General features: G+C 39.2%; 1 protein-coding gene across 4 annotated transcripts in view; it reads right to left on the bottom strand.

The window, feature by feature from the left end:
• snx9b (sorting nexin 9b) overlaps positions 1 to 17,626 on the bottom strand; it is a 194,742-nt gene that overhangs the window by 41,861 nt on the left and 135,255 nt on the right. For all 4 annotated transcript variants that reach the window (XM_085981515.1, XM_085981517.1, XM_085981516.1 and 1 more), the window contains 2 exons: positions 13,799 to 13,902; positions 13,464 to 13,567 (listed from right to left, as the gene is read on the bottom strand). In XM_085981515.1, the coding sequence (XP_085837641.1) occupies positions 13,464 to 13,567; positions 13,799 to 13,902 (208 nt within the window). The remainder of the gene's footprint in view (positions 1 to 13,463; positions 13,568 to 13,798; positions 13,903 to 17,626) is intronic.

Below are 17,626 nucleotides of genomic sequence, written 5' to 3'. Positions count from 1 at the left end.
CTACTCATGATGCCATAGAGTGGCAGGATGTGGTATTGTGTTCATGATCTCCCAAATACTGAATTCTCAATCTTACTTTACACCATGGGCAGGTGCAGAGTAGAAGTCCGAGACAAGTAGGATCCCATCCAAAGCCACTCATTCACCTTCCAGTAGCTGGTTTTGCAGCAGAGGGTGGCAAGAGAGAGAAGGTGAACAACAGGAAGCAAAAGTGGAGTTATAGAGATACAGATATATATAAAAATAAAACACACAAATACATCGACATATACACTTTACAAGGGTAGTCTCACCCACGAGAGAAAATGATACCATATCTGTATTTAGTAGTTCCTTAAAGAAGGTAGCACTGATCTCCAGGTATGGTTCAGTTATTTGAACAGTGCTTTGTTCACACTCTCTTTGAATTGTATTTTTCCCTTACGTGCATTTCATTCCCAGGAGATAGATATGACATGTTACTGATTGAACAATGAATCAAGATTACAGGGCAGACTGAAATAAAGTTTAGTGCCATCCAACTGGTCGGTGTTGTAGTCTGTACACAGCAGTGCTGTCAAAAGTCCCAAGAGCAGGTTACCCACCCACCCAGCCAGTGGCATCAGGGAACCTACAAAATGAGAAGTGTGTACTCATTGAAAGATGAGATGAAGAATTATTTTCAATTTGATAAGCAAATACACACCAAGTTGATTACTATTTCATTTATATTAAGATTGTAAAGTTTCACTTCCTTTCTTGTTTAGCCCTATCCTTCCTTCATCTAGCATGGCCTCATTCTACCAAGATAACATCAGGCAGCCTCAATCAATTCAACAGTCATCAGTAGAGCACTGAGGATATCGGTGGCCTAATATACTCATTTGAATGTGACTGTATGTAGCCTCATGTACACAAGTACACTTTGGCTACATACAGTCACATTCGAATGAGTACACAGGAAACTGTGCGCTATCTGGCACCGACGGGACCGCCGTGTTGCCATTTTTAAAAAAAGTTCCAGATGCCTGAGCGGGTTATCTACCCAGGCTATTTTTAACAAAGAAAAATTAAAAAATCAAGAAATGTGCAATATACAGTAATTGGGTACTCACCTACAGAATGTTGTGTTAAATGGATGGTGAAAGATGCTTAAGTACAGTACTGCCAGTTGATGGTAATCCATAACTCTTTAATTACTTAACAGCAAAACAAATCTTATAAACGACTGTACAGTACAGTATAAAGTACAGTGGTTGACTGTACACTTATTCCAAGCCAACTGGTTCATCAGGAATATCCATGCCAGCTGGGTCATCAGGATCATGCACTTCAACAGATTCTTCAGGCACTTCCACTGCTCCAACTCTTTTGGAAGCTTTCTTAAACATGTCCCGGATGTCTGCTTGCTTACTGGACTCTTGCCTTCTTTGTAGAAAGGTGGAATGCAGAATATGGAGCTGCATAACTTCTTGGGCAGAATAGCAAGAATGGCTTTCAGCAAATGTAAGTAATGAAACAAAATTTTCTGCAGCTTTAGCCCAAGAAACCTTTTTCACTTCATAAATCTCATCCTCTTCAGTTTCCATCACACTTTCCTTTTTTTTCTTTGGATTCAAAACATTCTCCATTATTTCATCATCACTTAGCAAATGCACAACAGCAACTTCTCTATCTGCATCAACCCACTGCTGAATATCACATTCACTGAGGTGACGTAGAGGGTTTGCTGGGCCTACATCTTTCAGCATGCCAGCCATTTCCATTACTGTAGTCTTCCGCGGACGAAGATTGAACCCATGAAATTCCTCCCCTGAAGAACCTTCAGCAAACATTACAGAAGGTCACAATTTGCACCAGGCTTGTCTCAAAGTGTGACCTTTCACCAATTTCCAGGAACATGCAACATTAAAGATGGCATCTTTAAGATTGTATTCCTTCTGAAATGCCTGAATACCTGTATTGTCATCTTGGCTTATCAGTCTACGTAGGAAGTCTTTCTTGTAATGACACTTGAGATTTTGGCTAACGCCCTGGTCCATGGGTTGTATGAGAGAAGTTACATTTGGTGGCGAATAAATGGTGAAAATATTTCCCGAAACCAACTTTGATTCATGCGGATGGGCTCTACAATTATCAAGCAATAAAATGCATTTGCTATCTTCAGGTTTCCCTATTCTACGGAAATGTCCCCTCACAGATGGAACAAAAGTATGATGGAACCAATTTGAAAAGATTTCCTTATCCATCCAAGCATTTGTTTGAGCTTTGTACTCAACAGGTAAGTGCTTCACATTCTTAAATGCACAGGGATTTTTATACTTCCCAATGACAAGAAGTTTAACCCGGTGTGATCCAGCAGCGTTCGCACATGTTAGCACGGTTACACGATCTTTATTTTTCTTGTAACCTACAGCATTAGCCTCACTAGCCCCAGCAAGTGTTGATTCTGGCAAAAACCTCCAAAATAAGCCAGTTTCATCGGCATTGTATATCTGTTCTGGCAACAAATTATGTTGCTGCACAATCTGATTGAAATAATCGCAGTATTCTTCTGCGGCGTCGTGATCAGCTGATTTCTTCTCCCTTGAAGCACGATAGCTATCCATCAGAGAAAGCACACTTGTCAGTGAGCTCCATCTTTGCGTAGAAATCCTTCCCTTTTTCGATTAGCATGGGTCCGGAAATCGGAACACCCTCTGAACGCTTCAGAGAAAACCACTCAAAGCACAGTATCCAGCTCTTCAAGCTTAGGCTTATGAAGCGTGCGCCGTTTCTCTACACTCTTAGATGTCTCCGAGCTTGCATAAAACTTGAGCAGCTTATCCTTCTGCGCTTTGATGTCGTACATTGTTGACGAACCGATTTTGAATTCATTCATAATGTTCATACGCTTCGCTCCCCTTTCCAGTCGTTGGCATATTTCGATTTTCTGTTTTAAAGTTACCACTCTCTTCCTTTTGGTTGGATGATCTTTTGGGATTTCCATAATGCAATACAATGAGTTGCAACAGCGTTGGAGACACACAGTACTGGAACCCTGAAAAATGGCTGATCAGAAGAGGCTACCGGGCAGCATGGGAGAGTGAGACTCCTGATCCAGGGTCATAGAGTCATAGGCCTAGAAATTCAGTTGGGCGCGCCAGCCGTTAGCGCCTTAGGAGGAGTAGATCTCGAGCGCTAGGCGCTTAGCGCCCGGGCGCAGCGCGATCTGTGCCTCGCCCCAACTTCAGTAGACATTTAGCGCCGGTGCAAAGTCTTAGCGCGCGCCCTGCTGCGCGCGCAGATCATGACGTCATTTCGTCGTGCAACGCCCTTTGTGCGCCCGGAACGTCACTCGCGCCGCCCCATTGTGCGCCGGGCGGCCCTAACGACTGTGAAGTGGAACGGTACACAGCCGAGGCGGGCCGCGGGGAGCGCAAATTAAAGGGCACTCCTGCAGTAGAAAAGGCAGCCGTTTTGCAACACTTTGTGAGAGACAAAGATGGATGATGGGGAGGAGGATGGAGAGAAGCCCTCCCCAACAACACAAATACAGCAGTCTCGGCCTTTCAAAAAACCATCCACCCTCCCCCTTTAAGAGCTCACCGGAGCCAGAGTGTCTGCCGTCAATCAGCAGCTCGCCGCACCTGCCCTGCGCCCACCTTCCGGTGTTAGCGCCCGGGCCGCCGGCTTAGCGCCTAAAGAGAGCCGTGCATCGCCAGTTTTAGCGCTCGAGCAAACTCTTAGGGCGAAGCTAATGAATATCGGGGAAGTGGCCTCGAATTTGCGCCGGGCGCAAACTTTAGCGGCCGCCCGACTTTACCGCCCCAAAAGTGGCGAAAATGAATTTCTAGGCCATAGAGTTATACAGCACAGAAAGAGGCCCTTCGGCCCATCGTGTCTGCGCCGACCATCAATCCCTGTCCAGTCTAATCCCATTTTCCAGCATTTGGTCCATAGCCTTGTATGCAATGGCATTTCAAGTGCTCATCCAAATGCTTCTTGAATGTTATGAGGGTTCCTGCCTCTACCACCCTTTCAGGCAGTGAGTTCCAGATTCCAACCACCCTCTGGGTGAAAAAGTTCCTCCTCAAATCCCCTCTAAACCTCCTGCCCCTTACCATGAATCTATGCCCCCTTGTTATTGACCCCCCTACTAAGGGGAAAAGTTCCTCTTTATCTACCCTATCTATGCCCCTCATCATTTTGTACACCTCAATCAGGTCCCCCCTCAGCCTTCTTTGCTCCAAGGAAAACAACCCCAGCCTGTTTAGTCTTTCTTCATAGCTGAGGCGCTCCATCCCAGGCAACATCCTGGTGAATCTTCTCTGCACCCTCTCCAAAGCAATCACATCCTTCCTATGGTGAGGCGACCAGAACTGCACACAGTACTCCAGCTGTGGCCTCACCAGCGCTTTGTACAGCTCCATCAAAACCTCCCTGCTCTTATATTCTATGCCTCGGCTAATGAAGGCAAGTATCCCATATGCCTTTTTAACCACCTTATCTACCTGTTCCGCTGCCTTCAGGGATCTATGTACATGTACACCAAGGTCCCTCTGACCCTCTGTACTTCCTAGGGTCCTACCACTCATTGTGTATTCCCTTGCCTTATTTGTCCGTCCAAAATGCATCACCTCGCACTTTTCAGGGTTAAATTCCATTTGCCACTTTTCCGCCCATCTGACCAACCCGTTTATATCGTCCTGTAGCCTGAGGCTTTTTCGCAATTTACCACCCCACCAATTTTCGTGTCATCTGCGAACTTACTGATCATACCTTTTACATTCTCATCCAAATCATTTATGTAGATCACAAACAGCAAGGGTCCCAGCACCGATCCCGGAGGTACCCCACTGGACACAGGCTTCCAGTCACAAAAGCAACCTTCGACCATCACCCTCTGCCTCCTGCCACTCAGCCAATTTAGGTTCCAACGCGCCAAGGCACCCTGGATCCCATGGGCTCTTACCTTCTTGACCAGTCTCCTATGCGGGACTTTGTCAAAAGCTTTACTGAAATCCATGTAAACCACATCCACAGCATTTCCCTCATCCACACACCTAGTCACCCCCTCGAAAAATTCAATCAGATTGGTCAGACATGATTTACCCTTGACAAAGCCATGCTGACTATCCCCGATTAATCCTTGCCTCTCCAAGTGGAGACTAATTTTGTCCCTCAGAATTTTTTCCAATAATTTCCCTACCACAGATGTTAGGCTCACTGGCCTGTAATTCCCTGGTTTATCCCTGCTACCCTTCTTGAATAATGGTACTACGTTAGCTGTTCTCCAGTCCTCTGGTACATCCCCTGTGGCCAGAGAGGTTCTGAAAATTTGTGTCAGAGCCTTCTGAGGTGTTCCGACTTCCGATAGCACCAAGAGGCCGAGTAGTGGCAGTTTGGAGAACCACCCCCACTGACGAACTCGGCAACCGTTGGAGACTCGGAACCGGCAACATTGCCGGTTACTGAGGTGCGGTTTTCGGAGCGAGGTTTTGCCGGTGGCTAGAGCTTGCCGGACACTTCGCCTCTGGATGACACAAAGTTTCCTGTATTTGGCTACTGCCACAGACCCTCCACAAACTAATTTGTTAGCTCTATCCCACCCATTTACTCGCCTTCATAAACAAGAGTTTTACTCTAGTGTGATCCAAAAGCTTCCATGCGTGAGCTAAGCCCTTCCTCAGTAAAGCATGCATTCAAAGAGTTTCTGGGCTTTAAATAAAACTGATATATGCAGGAATAATTTAAATAACAGTTGGAAATGTTATGCATTTGCTGGTATTTTGTTACATTGTAGTGTTTAAATGAATATTTGGGAAGAGCAGAAGTAGAGCATTTAGTAAGTCTCTTCTGTAATCTGTACACAGCGACACTGTCAAAAGTCTCAGAAGCAGCATCCAGCATGACAAGTTGAAAGATGAGACTATGCTTTGATTGCTCCTTAAGTGCAAGTTGCATTAGAATCCTTTGCAGTTCACCAAAACTAAAAATTCTAAGATGTTACTGTCTCCATATTTTGACGGTAGCAAATGGGAAAGAGAGTTTTTTTTAAACCGAGCATCATTCATTGGTGAAATTTGAAATACTCTTAATGGTTGTAAAGTGTTGTTTACTATGTACAAGGACCATTTGAAAACATACATACACTGATCATGGTTTTATTTATTAACCAAGCATAATTCTGATACTGACATGCCATAAGATAAACTAGTTTATATGTTTGTATGTTTTTAGAATAATTTTTGATTCATTTAATTTTAGCCTGAATGCGGGTGGGGGGGAACCTGCCATCCACACTCAATTCTTAAACAATTAACTGGTCTGGAACTCAGTAAAGGAGCGAATGGGGAACAACACTACTATTACCGCCACAAACACAGGCCTCCAGTGTCGTCACAGTCATCATCGTCGATGACGACGACTTGTATTTACATAGCGCCTTTAACGTAGTAAAACGTCCCAAGACGCTGCACAGGAGCATTATAAAACAAAATGTGACTCCAAGCCACATGAGATATTATGGCAGATGACCAAAAGCTTGGTCAAAGAGGTAAGTTTAAAGGAGCATCTTAAAGGAGGAAAGAGAGGTCGATGATGTTAGTTGTAAAGGCACAACTTGGGTTTATGAGACAAAGAGCTACTGCCAATAAATGAGGGAATGAATGCGAGAGAATGAGGGAATGAATGAGAGAGGATGAGAGAAAGGAGGGAGAGCAAAAAAGAGAGAATGAGAGACAAGGTTAAATGAAATGAAAGAAAGTTACAGAAACTAAGGGAGTAGAAGACAGAGAATGAGACAAAGAGAATAAAATAGGGTAATATGAGAGACAAGGAGGGGGGAAATGAGAGGTATTATAACAAGAGGAATTCTGAAAGATCTGAATTATGAGAAAGAATCGGACTGGGAGGGAAGAAGAGTGTGGGGCAGAAGGGGAAAAAAATCAGAGTATAACCCAAATTTGTTGTACATAGCCGACAAAAGTCACACTGATCGACCAGTTTTCAAAATGTCTTGCCTGGCATGCTTCCAAATACAGTGAGCATACCTGTAAACTATTTAAAAGTTGTGTCTCCGTCAAGAGACAGTTACTTTTTCTGGTTCTTCAGCTCTAAAAAGTTGCCCACTTATGATCTAATGCAAGTATGAATTTTATTATGGCAGAGGAGAGCAAGCACCAACTGCACCATCCATTCAGAATTACATGATGTATTTTGTTGCTGACAGGAAAAAAACTGTACCCACTAGAAACTAAACACAGATGAGTCAGCTATTCATAATGCTGGCTTGTACTGCAAGAAAGTCACTAGCCCTAATTTTTTTCATACTGGAGCGAAGTTTACAGTGGTGTCCCCCAGGGGTTGTTATTCAGATCACTGTTCTTTTTGATTTATATTAATGACCTAGACTTGTGTATAAAGGGCATAATTTCATAGTTTGCAGATGACTCAAAACTCGGAAAAGTAGTAAACAGCGAGGAAGATAGTAGCAGACTTCAGGAGGACATGGGAAGACACATGGCAGATGAGAAAGAAAGAAAGAAAGAAAGAAAGAAAGAAAGAAGAAAGAAAGAAAGAAAGGAGAAAGAAAAAAGAAAAAAAGAAAAAAGAAAGAAAGAGAAAGAGAAAAGAGAAAGAAAAAGAGAAAAAAAAGAGAAAAAAAGAAAAAAAGAGAAAGAGAGAAAGAAAGAGAGAAAGAAAGAAAGAAAGAGAGAAAGAAAAAAAGAAAAAAAGAGAAAAAAGAGAAAAGAAAAAAAAAGAAGAAAAGAAAAGAAAAAAAGAAAAAAAAAGAAAAAAAGAGAAAGAAAAAGAGAAAAAAAGAAAAAGAGAAAGAAAAAGGAGAAAAAAAGAAAAAAGAAAAAAAAAGAAAAAAAGAAAAAAAGAGAAAAAGAGAAAGAAAAAGAGAAAAAAAGAAAAAGAGAAAGAAAAAGGAGAAAAAAAGAAAAAAGAAAAAAAGAGAAAAAGGAGAAAGAAAAAAGAAAAAAGAAAAAAAGAAAAAAAGGAGAAAAAGAGAAAGAAAAAGAAGAAAAAAAGAAAAAAAAAGAAAAAAGAGAAAGAAAGAAAGAAAAAGAGAAAGAAAAAGAGAAGAAAAAAGAAAAAAAGAGAAAGAGAGAAAGAGAGAAAGAAAAAAAGAGAAAGAAAGGAGAGAAAGAAAGAAAGAGAGAAAGAAAGAGAGAAAGAAAGAGAAAGAAAGAGAGAAAGAAAAAGAGAAAGAAAAAGAGAAAGAAAAAGAGAAAGAAAAAGAGAAAGAGAGAAAGAGAGAGAAAGAGAGAAAGAAAGAGAGAAAGAAAGAGAGAAAGAGAGAAAGAAAAAAGAGAAAGAAAGAGAAAGAAAAAAGAAAAAAAGAAAAAAAAAGAAAAAAAGAAAAAAGAAAAAAAGGAGAAAAAAAGGAGAGAAAGAGAAAGCAAAAGAGAAAGAAAGAGAAAGAAAGAAAGAGAGAAAGAAAGAGAAAAAGAGAAAAAGAGAAAAAGAAAAAAAGGAGAAAGAAGAGAAAGAAAAAAAGAAAAAAAGAAAAGAAAAAAGAGAAAGAAAGAGAGAAAGAGAGAAAGAAAGAGAGAAAGAAAGAGAGAAAGAAAGAAAGAAAGAAAGAAAGAGAGAAAGAAAGAGAGAAAAAGAGAAAGAAAGAGAGAAAGAAAAAAGAGAAAAAAAGGAGAAAAAAAGAGAAAAAGAAAGCAAAAGAGAAAGAAAGAGAAAGAGAGAAAGAAAGAGAGAAAAAGAGAAAAAAAGAAAAAAAGAGAAAGAGAAAGAAAAAGAAAGAAAAAGAGAAAGAAAAAAAAGAAAGAAAGAGAGAAAGAAAGAAAGAAAGAGAGAAAGAAAGAGAGAAAAAGAGAAAGAGAGAAAGAGAAAGAAAAAGAGAAAGAAAAAGAGAAAGAAAAAGAAAAAAGGAGAAAGAAGAGAAAGAAAAAAAGAAAAAAAAAGAAAAAAGAGAAAGAAAGAGAGAAAGAGAGAAAGAAAGAGAGAAAGAAAGAGAGAAAGAAAGAGAGAAAGAAAGAAAGAAAGAAAGAGAGAAAGAAAGAGAGAAAAAGAGAAAGAAAGAGAGAAAGAAAAAAGAAAAAAAGAGAAAAGGAGAAAAAAAGAGAAAAAGAGAGAAAGCAAAAGAGAAAGAAAGAGAAAGAGAGAAAGAAAGAGAGAAAAAGAGAAAAAAAGAAAAAAAGAAAAAAAAGGAGAAAGAAGAGAAAGAAAAAGAAAGAAAAAGAGAAAGAAAAAAAAGAAAGAAAGAAAGAGAGAAAGAAAGAAAGAAAGAGAGAAAGAAAGAGAGAAAAAGAGAAAGAGAGAAAGAAAGAAAAAGAGAAAGAAAAAGAGAAAGAAAAAGAAAAAAAGAGAAAGAAAGAGAGAAAGAAAGAGAGAAAAAGAGAAGAGAAAGAAAGAAAAAGAGAAAGAAAAAGAAAAAAAGAAAGAGAAAGAAAAAGAGAAAAAGAGAAAGAAAAAGAGAAAGAGAAAAAAAGAAAAAGAGAAAAAAAGAAAAAAAGAAAAAGAGAAAGAAAGAGAAAGAAAAAGAGAAGAGAAAGAAAAAGAGAAAGAAAAAGAGAAAGAAAGAGAAAGAGAAAGAAAAAGAGAAAGAAAAAAAAGAGAAAGAAAAAAAGAAAAAAAGAAAAAAAAAAGAAAAAGAGAAAGAGAGAAAGAAAGAGAGAAAGAAAAAGAGAAAGAGAGAAAGAAAAAGAGAAAGAAAAAGAGAAAGAAAAAGAGAAAGAGAGAAAGAGAAAGAAAAAAAGAAAAAAGAGAGAAAGAAAGAGAGAAAGAAAAAGAGAAAGAGAAAGAAAGAGAGAAAGAAAAAGAGAAAGAAAAAGAGAAAGAAAAAGTGAAAAAGGGAAAGAAAAAAAGAAAAAGAGAGAAAGAGAGAAAGAAAGAGAGAAAGAGAGAAAGAAAGAAAGAAAGAAAGAGAGAAAGAAAGAGAGAAAAAGAGAAAGAAAGAGAGAAAGAAAAAAGAAAAAAAGAGAAAAGGAGAAAAAAAGAGAAAAAGAGAGAAAGCAAAAGAGAAAGAAAGAGAAAGAGAGAAAGAAAGAGAGAAAAAGAGAAAAAAGAAAAAAAGAAAAAAAAGGAGAAAGAAGAGAAAGAAAAAGAAAGAAAAAGAGAAAGAAAAAAAAGAAAGAAAGAAAGAGAGAAAGAAAGAAAGAAAGAGAGAAAGAAAGAGAGAAAAAGAGAAAGAGAGAAAGAAAGAAAAAGAGAAAGAAAAAGAGAAAAAGAAAAAAAGAGAAAGAAAGAGAGAAAGAAAGAGAGAAAAAGAGAAGAGAAAGAAAGAAAAAGAGAAAGAAAGAGAAAGAAAAAAAGAAAGAGAAAGAAAAAGAGAAAAAAGAAAAAGAGAAAGAGAAAAAAAGAAAAGAGAGAAAAAAGAAAAAAAGAAAAAGAGAAAGAAAGAGAAAGAAAAAGAGAAGAGAAAGAAAAAGAGAAAGAAAAAGAGAAAGAAAGAGAAAGAGAAAGAAAAAGAGAAAGAAAAAAAAGAGAAAGAAAAAAAGAAAAAAAGAAAAAAAAAAGAAAAAGAGAAAGAGAGAAAGAAAGAGAGAAAGAAAAAGAGAAAGAGAGAAAGAAAAAGAGAAAGAAAAAGAGAAAGAAAAAGAGAAAGAGAGAAAGAGAAAGAAAAAAAGAAAAAAGAGAGAAAGAAAGAGAGAAAGAAAAAGAGAAAGAGAAAGAAAGAGAGAAAGAAAAAGAGAAAGAAAAAGAGAAAGAAAAAGTGAAAAAGGGAAAGAAAAAAAGAAAAAGAGAGAAAGAGAGAAAGAAAGAGAGAAAGAGAGAAAGAAAGAAAGAAAGAGAGAAAGAAAGAGAGAAAGAGAGAAAGAAAGAGAGAAAGAGAGAAAGAAAAAGAGAAAGAAAAAGAGAAAAAGAGAAAAAGAAAAAGAGAAAAAGGGAAAGAAAAAAAGGAGAGAAAGAAAGAGAGAAAGAAAGAGAGAAAGAGAAAGAAAAAAAGAGAAAGAAAGTGAAAAAGGGAAAGAAAAAAAGAAAAAGAGAGAAAGAGAGAAAGAGAGAAAGAAAGAGAGAAAGAAAGAGAGAAAGAAAGAAAGAGAGAAAGAAAAAGTGAAAGAAAAGAGAAAGAGAAAGAAAAAGAGAAAAAGGGAAAGAAAAAAAGGAGAGAAAGAGAAAGAGAGAAAGAAAGAGAGAAAGAAAGGAAGAGAAAGAAAGGAAGAGAAAGAAAAAGAGAAAGAAAAAAAGGAGAGAGAAAAAAAGAGAAAGAAAAAGAGAAAGAAAAAAAGAAAAAAAGAAAAAAAGAAAAAAAGAAAAAAAGAAAGAAAAAGAGAAAGAAAGAGAAAGAAAAAGAGAAAGAGAAAAAAAGAAAAAAAGAGAAAAAAATAAAAAGAGAAAGAAAGAGAAAGAAAAAAAGAAAAAAAGAAAAAAAGAAAAAGAGAAAAAGAGAAAGAAAAAGAGAGAAAGAAAAAAAGAAAAAAGAAAAAGAAAAAGAGAAAGAAAAAAAGAAAGAGAAAGAAAAAGAGAAAGAAAAAGAGAAAGAAAAAAGAAAAAGAAAAAGAGAAAGAAAAAGAGAAAGAAAAAGAGAGAAAGAAAGAGAGAAAGAGAGAAAGAAAAAGAAAAAAAGAAAAAAAGAGAAAAAAAGAGAAAGAGAAAGAAAAAAAGAAAAAAAGAAAAAGAGAAAGAAAGAAAAAGAGAGAAAGAGAGAAAGGAGAGAAAGAAAGAGTGAAAGAAAGAGAGAAAGAAAGAGAAAAAAGAAAAAAAAAAAGATAAAAAGAAAAAAGAGACTTGCATTTACATAGCACCTTTCACGACCACCGGATGTCCCAAAGCGCTTTACAGCCAATGAAGTACTTTTTAAAGTGTAGTCACTGTTGTAATGTAGGAAACGTGGCAGCCAATTTGTGCACAGCCAGCTCCCACGAACAGCAATGTAATAATGACCAGATAATCTGCTTCTTAGTGATGTTTATTTAGAGATAAATATGGGCCCAGGGAGAACTTCCCTGCTCTTCTTCGAAATAGTGCCATGGGATCTTTTACGTCCACCTGAGAGGACAGACAGGGCCTCGGTTTAACGTCTCATCTGAAAGACAGATGACGTAGAGAGGTGATGCATTTTGAAAGGAAGAATGAGGAAAGGCAATATAAATGAAATGGTGTAATTTTAAAGGGGCTGCAGGAACAGAGAGACCAGGGAGTTTACATATACAAAGCTTTCAAGATGGCAGGACAAGTAGATAAGGCTGTTAAAAAGGCATACAGGATCCATGGCTTTATAAATAGAGACATAATAAATAGAGGCATAGAGTACAAAAGCAAGGAAGTTATGCTAAACCTATATAAATCACTAGTTAGGCCCCGGCAGAGTATTGTGTCTAATTCTGGGCACCAACACTTTAGGAAGGATGTCAAGGCCTTGGAGAGGGTGCAGAGGAGATTTACTAGAATGGTACTAGGGATGAAGGACTTCATTTATGTGGAGAGACTAGAGAAGCTGGGATTGTTCTCCTTAGAGCAGAGAAGGTTAAGGGGAGATTTAATACAGGTGTTCAAAATTATGAAGGATTTTAAGAGTGAATAAGTAGAAAATGTTTCACTGGCAAGAGGGTCAGTGATCAGAGGACAGAGATTTAAAATAATTGGCAAAATAAATTTTTATACACAGCAAGTGGTTATGATCTGGAATGCACTGCCTGAAAGGGTGGTGGAAATAGATTCAATAATAACTTTCAAAAGATCATTGGATATATAGAAGGGAAAAATTTGCTGGGCTATGGAGAAAGTACAGGCGAGTGGGACTAACTGGATAGCTCTTTCACAGGCATGATGGAAGAATGGCTTCTTTCTGTGCTGTATGATTCTAGGGCCTAGAAATTGGGTTGGGGCGCCAAAGTGGCGCAAAAGTCGCCTGAGCGCAGGATTTAGCGCAGCGTTCGAGGCTTTAGCGATCGTCAGATATTCAGTTTCGTTGCCCCTCGAGGGACACGGCGTGAGGCTCGAGGCGCTCCGCGTCCCTCTTAGGGCGCTGAAACTGAATATCGCTGCGGCACGGCACGCTGCGGTACTGCAGGCCTTCCTCCCACTGTTAAGGGGGAGGGGCCTGCAACAGTGCGATCCCCGCTCGCGAGTGCCGGCAAACGAGCCCGGCACCAAGGAGAAGGGCCGGGCTCTCGGGAAACAGCTGGCAATGCCGCGGGGGTGGGTTAGGAGGCCGGGGACGGAGGTGCTGGCAGGCGGCCGCCCCGCACCTCCACCTTAACTTGCGCCACAGTAAGGCCCCGTGAACCGGGCGCGGGTAGCGAACGGCGCAACTGTGGCGTTCGCTACCAAATATCGCGAACGGGGCGCTGCGCACACCAATGACGTCATCGGTGGCGGCGCAGCGCAAATGGCTAACGCCACCATTAGCGCCCCTGCTGAATATCGCGGGAGGCGCAGCCAGTGGCGCTACAGCCACTGACTGCCTCTTTAGGCGCTACTCACCCAATTTTTCCCCCTATGTATTCTAAGGTAGGACAAGGCATTTTACCACAGTAACTATTTGGAGGCTTTTAACCAATGTAAAACAGTTCAGAGACAAATAAGCTTTTCATACCCACCTCCTGTGCACCTCTTCCAATGTTCCTGTCCCACATTGAGCAGTTCTTTAACCACATCATCCATGGTCTTTGTAAACTTACTAAATAATTCAACCTTCTGTTCCCTGCAGGGTCAAAGGCACAAAAAGTGACTTGATTCCTTTCCGAAGATGAATTTAAACTAGCTGAACAAAAGGCAGAGCATATAGGAGGAAGCTCAAACCAAAAAAGCATAGCTGATGCAGATAGGTAGATTAGGAAAATTGATATTTACATAGAATATTTCTGCTTTTTTATTACTGATTTTTCAGCTTAGTAGCACTTAACTTAAAGAGTTTTGAAAAATTAATACATACGCCTCCAGTAAGCCAACATCCTCCGCTGGTGGCTCCACTGTTGAAAAGATCATGACACCAACAACATCATCCTTTTCGGTTTTCCTCTTGCCTAATTTCCATTCCTTCAGTGAATAAAGGAGGCAGAAATGCAAGCGAAACATTAAATGGAGAAAAGTCTGAAATCCTTTCAAGTTGTCCCCCTTCTCCTAGCTGTGTTGAATAGCAGCTCATTTACAACAAAAGGCACGATTTGGCATTCTTCCTACTAATCCTTGGTTGTTACAGATGTGTGGATAGAATGTGGGTAAGTGATGCAACAATTGTAGCTTGTGGTGAAGGAGCTAAAGATAGTCTTCAGTGAATGCTGCCAGCAGGATTGGATGGATCAGCTTTCTAGATACAACTAGAGTTACTGAAAGTGCTTACAGTTCACATCTGGCACAGTGCCCATAGATCTAGGACTACTGTGCTTGGCTCCCAATTACTCAGCTCAAATTCCAGTTTAGAGATCTGTGCAGGAAGCTCAAAAAGAGTTAAAGGATTAATGTCATCATGGTGAAGTGTCCTGTTAGCCAATACTGTAATCATAAACTGAGACACAAGATCTGCCTTCAGCTACTCTTATGCTCAGCAATTTGCTCATTCTGAACTCAAACTTGTGATTTGAACTGGATATCCAAGTCTTTTATACATGTATTTCTTCAAACTCTCTGAAGACAGACTGAGTTAACACTAGATGCTGGGTTCAAATTGTTAAGCTGCTTTATTCCACAATAAATTGCACATCCAGAGCAACAGTTATGATCAAATTTCCCACATTTCCCCACTCCAATGGGCCATGTTCCTTAACAGAACAATGCCTCTGCATCTTGACTTTCCTTGAGCCTACCTTTCTTGAGACTTATCTGCCTCAAGCTGAAAATATAATAAAGAGTAGTTAGCACGGATTTCAAAAGGGAAGGTCATACTTGACAACAGAAAGAGTAAACAAGGGTAATGTAGATGATGTAATATATTTGGGTTTTCAAATTGTAGACTTATGACGAAGGTCAGAACTTGTGGAGTCAGGGGACAAGTAGCAGAATGGATACAGAAAACGGAGTAGGGTGAAGGGTAGCTACTCAGACTGGTGGGAAATGGTGTTCCATAAGGATTGGTGCTGGGACCACTGTTGTTCACAATTTACAGAACGAATTGGACTTGGGTATCAGTAGTACCATTTCATAATTTGCAGACAACACCAAATTTGGGGGGTTATAGTTAATACTGAGCAAGACTGCTACAAAATATAAGACATTAATAAACTTACAGAATGGGTGTGTAATTGGCAAATGAATTTCAATATAATGAAAAGCAGAGAACTGGCAAAAGGTCATCAACCTGAAATGTTAACTCTGTTTCTCTCTCCACAGATGCTGCCTGACCTGCTGAGTATTTCTAGCATTTTCTGTTTTTATAACATCAAGGTTTGTTCAGTAGCATCTTAACTACCTACTATCTCAGAATCCACTTTTGCTTTTACTTGCAGTAACACACTTTGCTTTCAAAGCACATCATTGGTTTTAAAATCCTTTCTAAGGAAAAATGGTTAAAAAAATCCTAAAACATAACATCTGATTAGCAGTTGGCTTGGGAATTGATGGGTCAATTTCATACACGAATGTATGAATCATAGAATCTTGCAGCACAGAAGGCCACTCAGCCCATCGTGCCTGATTCAGCTCTTTGAAAGAGCTATGCAATTAGTCACACTCCCCTGCTCTTTGCCCATAGCCCTGCAAATTTTCTCCCCTTCAAGTATTTATCTTAATCACTTTTCAAACTTACTACTGAATCTGCTTCCACCACCCTTTCAGGCAGTGCATTCCAGATCATAATAGCTCACTACATAAAAAAAATTCTCCTCATCTCACTTCTCGCTCTTTTGCCAATGACCTTAAATCTGTGTCATCTAGTTAAACAAACCTTCCAGTGGAAAGTTTCTCATTATTCAGTCCGGCAAAACCCTTAATGATTTTGAATACCTCTATTAAATCTCCCCATAACCCTCTCTGTTCTAAGAAGAACAATCCCAGCTTCTCTAGTCTCTCCACGTAACTGAAGTCCCTCATAACTGGTACCATTCTAGAAAATCTCCTCTGCACCCTCTCCAAAGCCTTGACATCCTTCCTGAAGCATGGTTCCCAGAACTGGACATAATACTCCAGCTGAGGCCTAACCAGTGATTTATAAAGGTTTTGCATAACTTCCTTGCTTTTGTAATCCATGCCTCTATTTGTAAAGCCAAGAATCCCATATGCTTTTTTAACAGCCTCATCAACTTGTCCTGCCATCGCAAGAGATTTGTGTACATAAACCCCAAGTTTCTCTGTTCCTGTCACATCAAGCCCTACACTGCCAACTTAGCATTGGTACAAAGTTGAAAAATTACTTCACTCGGATGTTAAACTTGCACAGCAAGTGCACCCTTCCAAGTTATCTGGGTACAAGAATAAAGTAATAGGCCCTCAGTTCGGTTGTTTGGTTAGTTTACTGAGCTCAATTGCTAGCCATAAAAACAAGAGCTTCAAATTCCAGAAGAATGTAAAATTGTCCACAAAGAGAGAGCACGCCCACATGGCAAACTTTTGATCACAGCTGAATTGTCAACATGGTGCCAACCAGAGGGCACGTCATTTTGGGATATTTTGCAAAACCTCACAGGAGCTGGTTTCAGCATGGGAATTAGCAAAGGTCTGGAAGTAAATAGTTTGTCCTCCTGTCTGAGAAATTGTACACAATAGGAGAGAGACAAAGAGAGAGAGAATAAATCAACATGTGCCCTGATTGCTCAGCAGGCCAAGAAGGTGAGTAACTGATATGAAGACCAGAAAGATCCTTGGTTTGATCCTCAGTCTGTGTCAAATTGGCTAATCTCAATTAGGATAGCTGGTGCTCTCCGGTTAGGGGAGGTGAAGGGAAAATCTATCGGCTAGGGTTTCCCATCACAACTATTATCCAATGCCCCTGCTGAAAGTGCATGTGAACAAGGTCAGGCTCAGCTGTGATGCCATTCACAGTTTAATAGCCAACCAATTTTCACTGTCCAGGCTCATTTATTAAGAATGGCCACTTCTGAGAGATATCAATTGACATCCAGCAGATATGGAACCATATCCCAGCAGAGTCAATGGCATTTTCTGGCAGGGTTGGGACAGGGAAAATATTTTTTTTAAATTGATCCCTCTTCAGGATCATCATTACACTGAATTAATTTAACTGAACATGAAACAATTTTGCGCCAAGTCTGCTCTTAAATCGACAGAGTCAACCAAAAGAGCATGCTCATTGAAACTGCTACATGGAATTCAAGTCAACTTACAGTAAATTCGCCACATCTCCAAAAAAAAGCAGTAGCTTTAAACATTTTATTTTCACATGCTCTTAAAACAAAGCATCAAGTTATGGATAAAATATGGCAAGCAGTATGGGTTTTGTTCTTTCTCCACTGCTAAGGGTGTACAGTCAATCTCTGCCAATGAGAATTCTTTTTATTCGGTGATATGCTGAATGCAGCAGAGAGAACAGAACCCATATGGCTTGCCTCACTTTTCTACAACCTGCAGCTTTTAAACCCAAGAACATGCTTAATAAACCACAGCTCACCAAAGAAATGTTTGATGGCATACGTTTAAAGGAGAAATGTGGAAAATTTGCTGGAATTTGAATTTAAATTCTATGGAGCTTATGTGGAAAAGTCACAAGAGGCCTTACAAGAAATGACCATTTTAAACTGAATCTACTTTTTTAGACATCTATCCATTAATTCAGAGTGGTGGATTGTTTGCACAAATAGCCTATTTAAAA

Source organism: Somniosus microcephalus, chromosome 3, assembly GCF_052327205.1.
Source record: "Somniosus microcephalus isolate GS21.2 chromosome 3, FLI_Smic_1.0, whole genome shotgun sequence".
In the NCBI taxonomy this organism is placed as follows: domain Eukaryota; kingdom Metazoa; phylum Chordata; class Chondrichthyes; order Squaliformes; family Somniosidae; genus Somniosus; species Somniosus microcephalus.
Note: the sequence above shows the minus strand (reverse complement) of the source record. Positions and strands in the feature narration are given on the sequence as shown.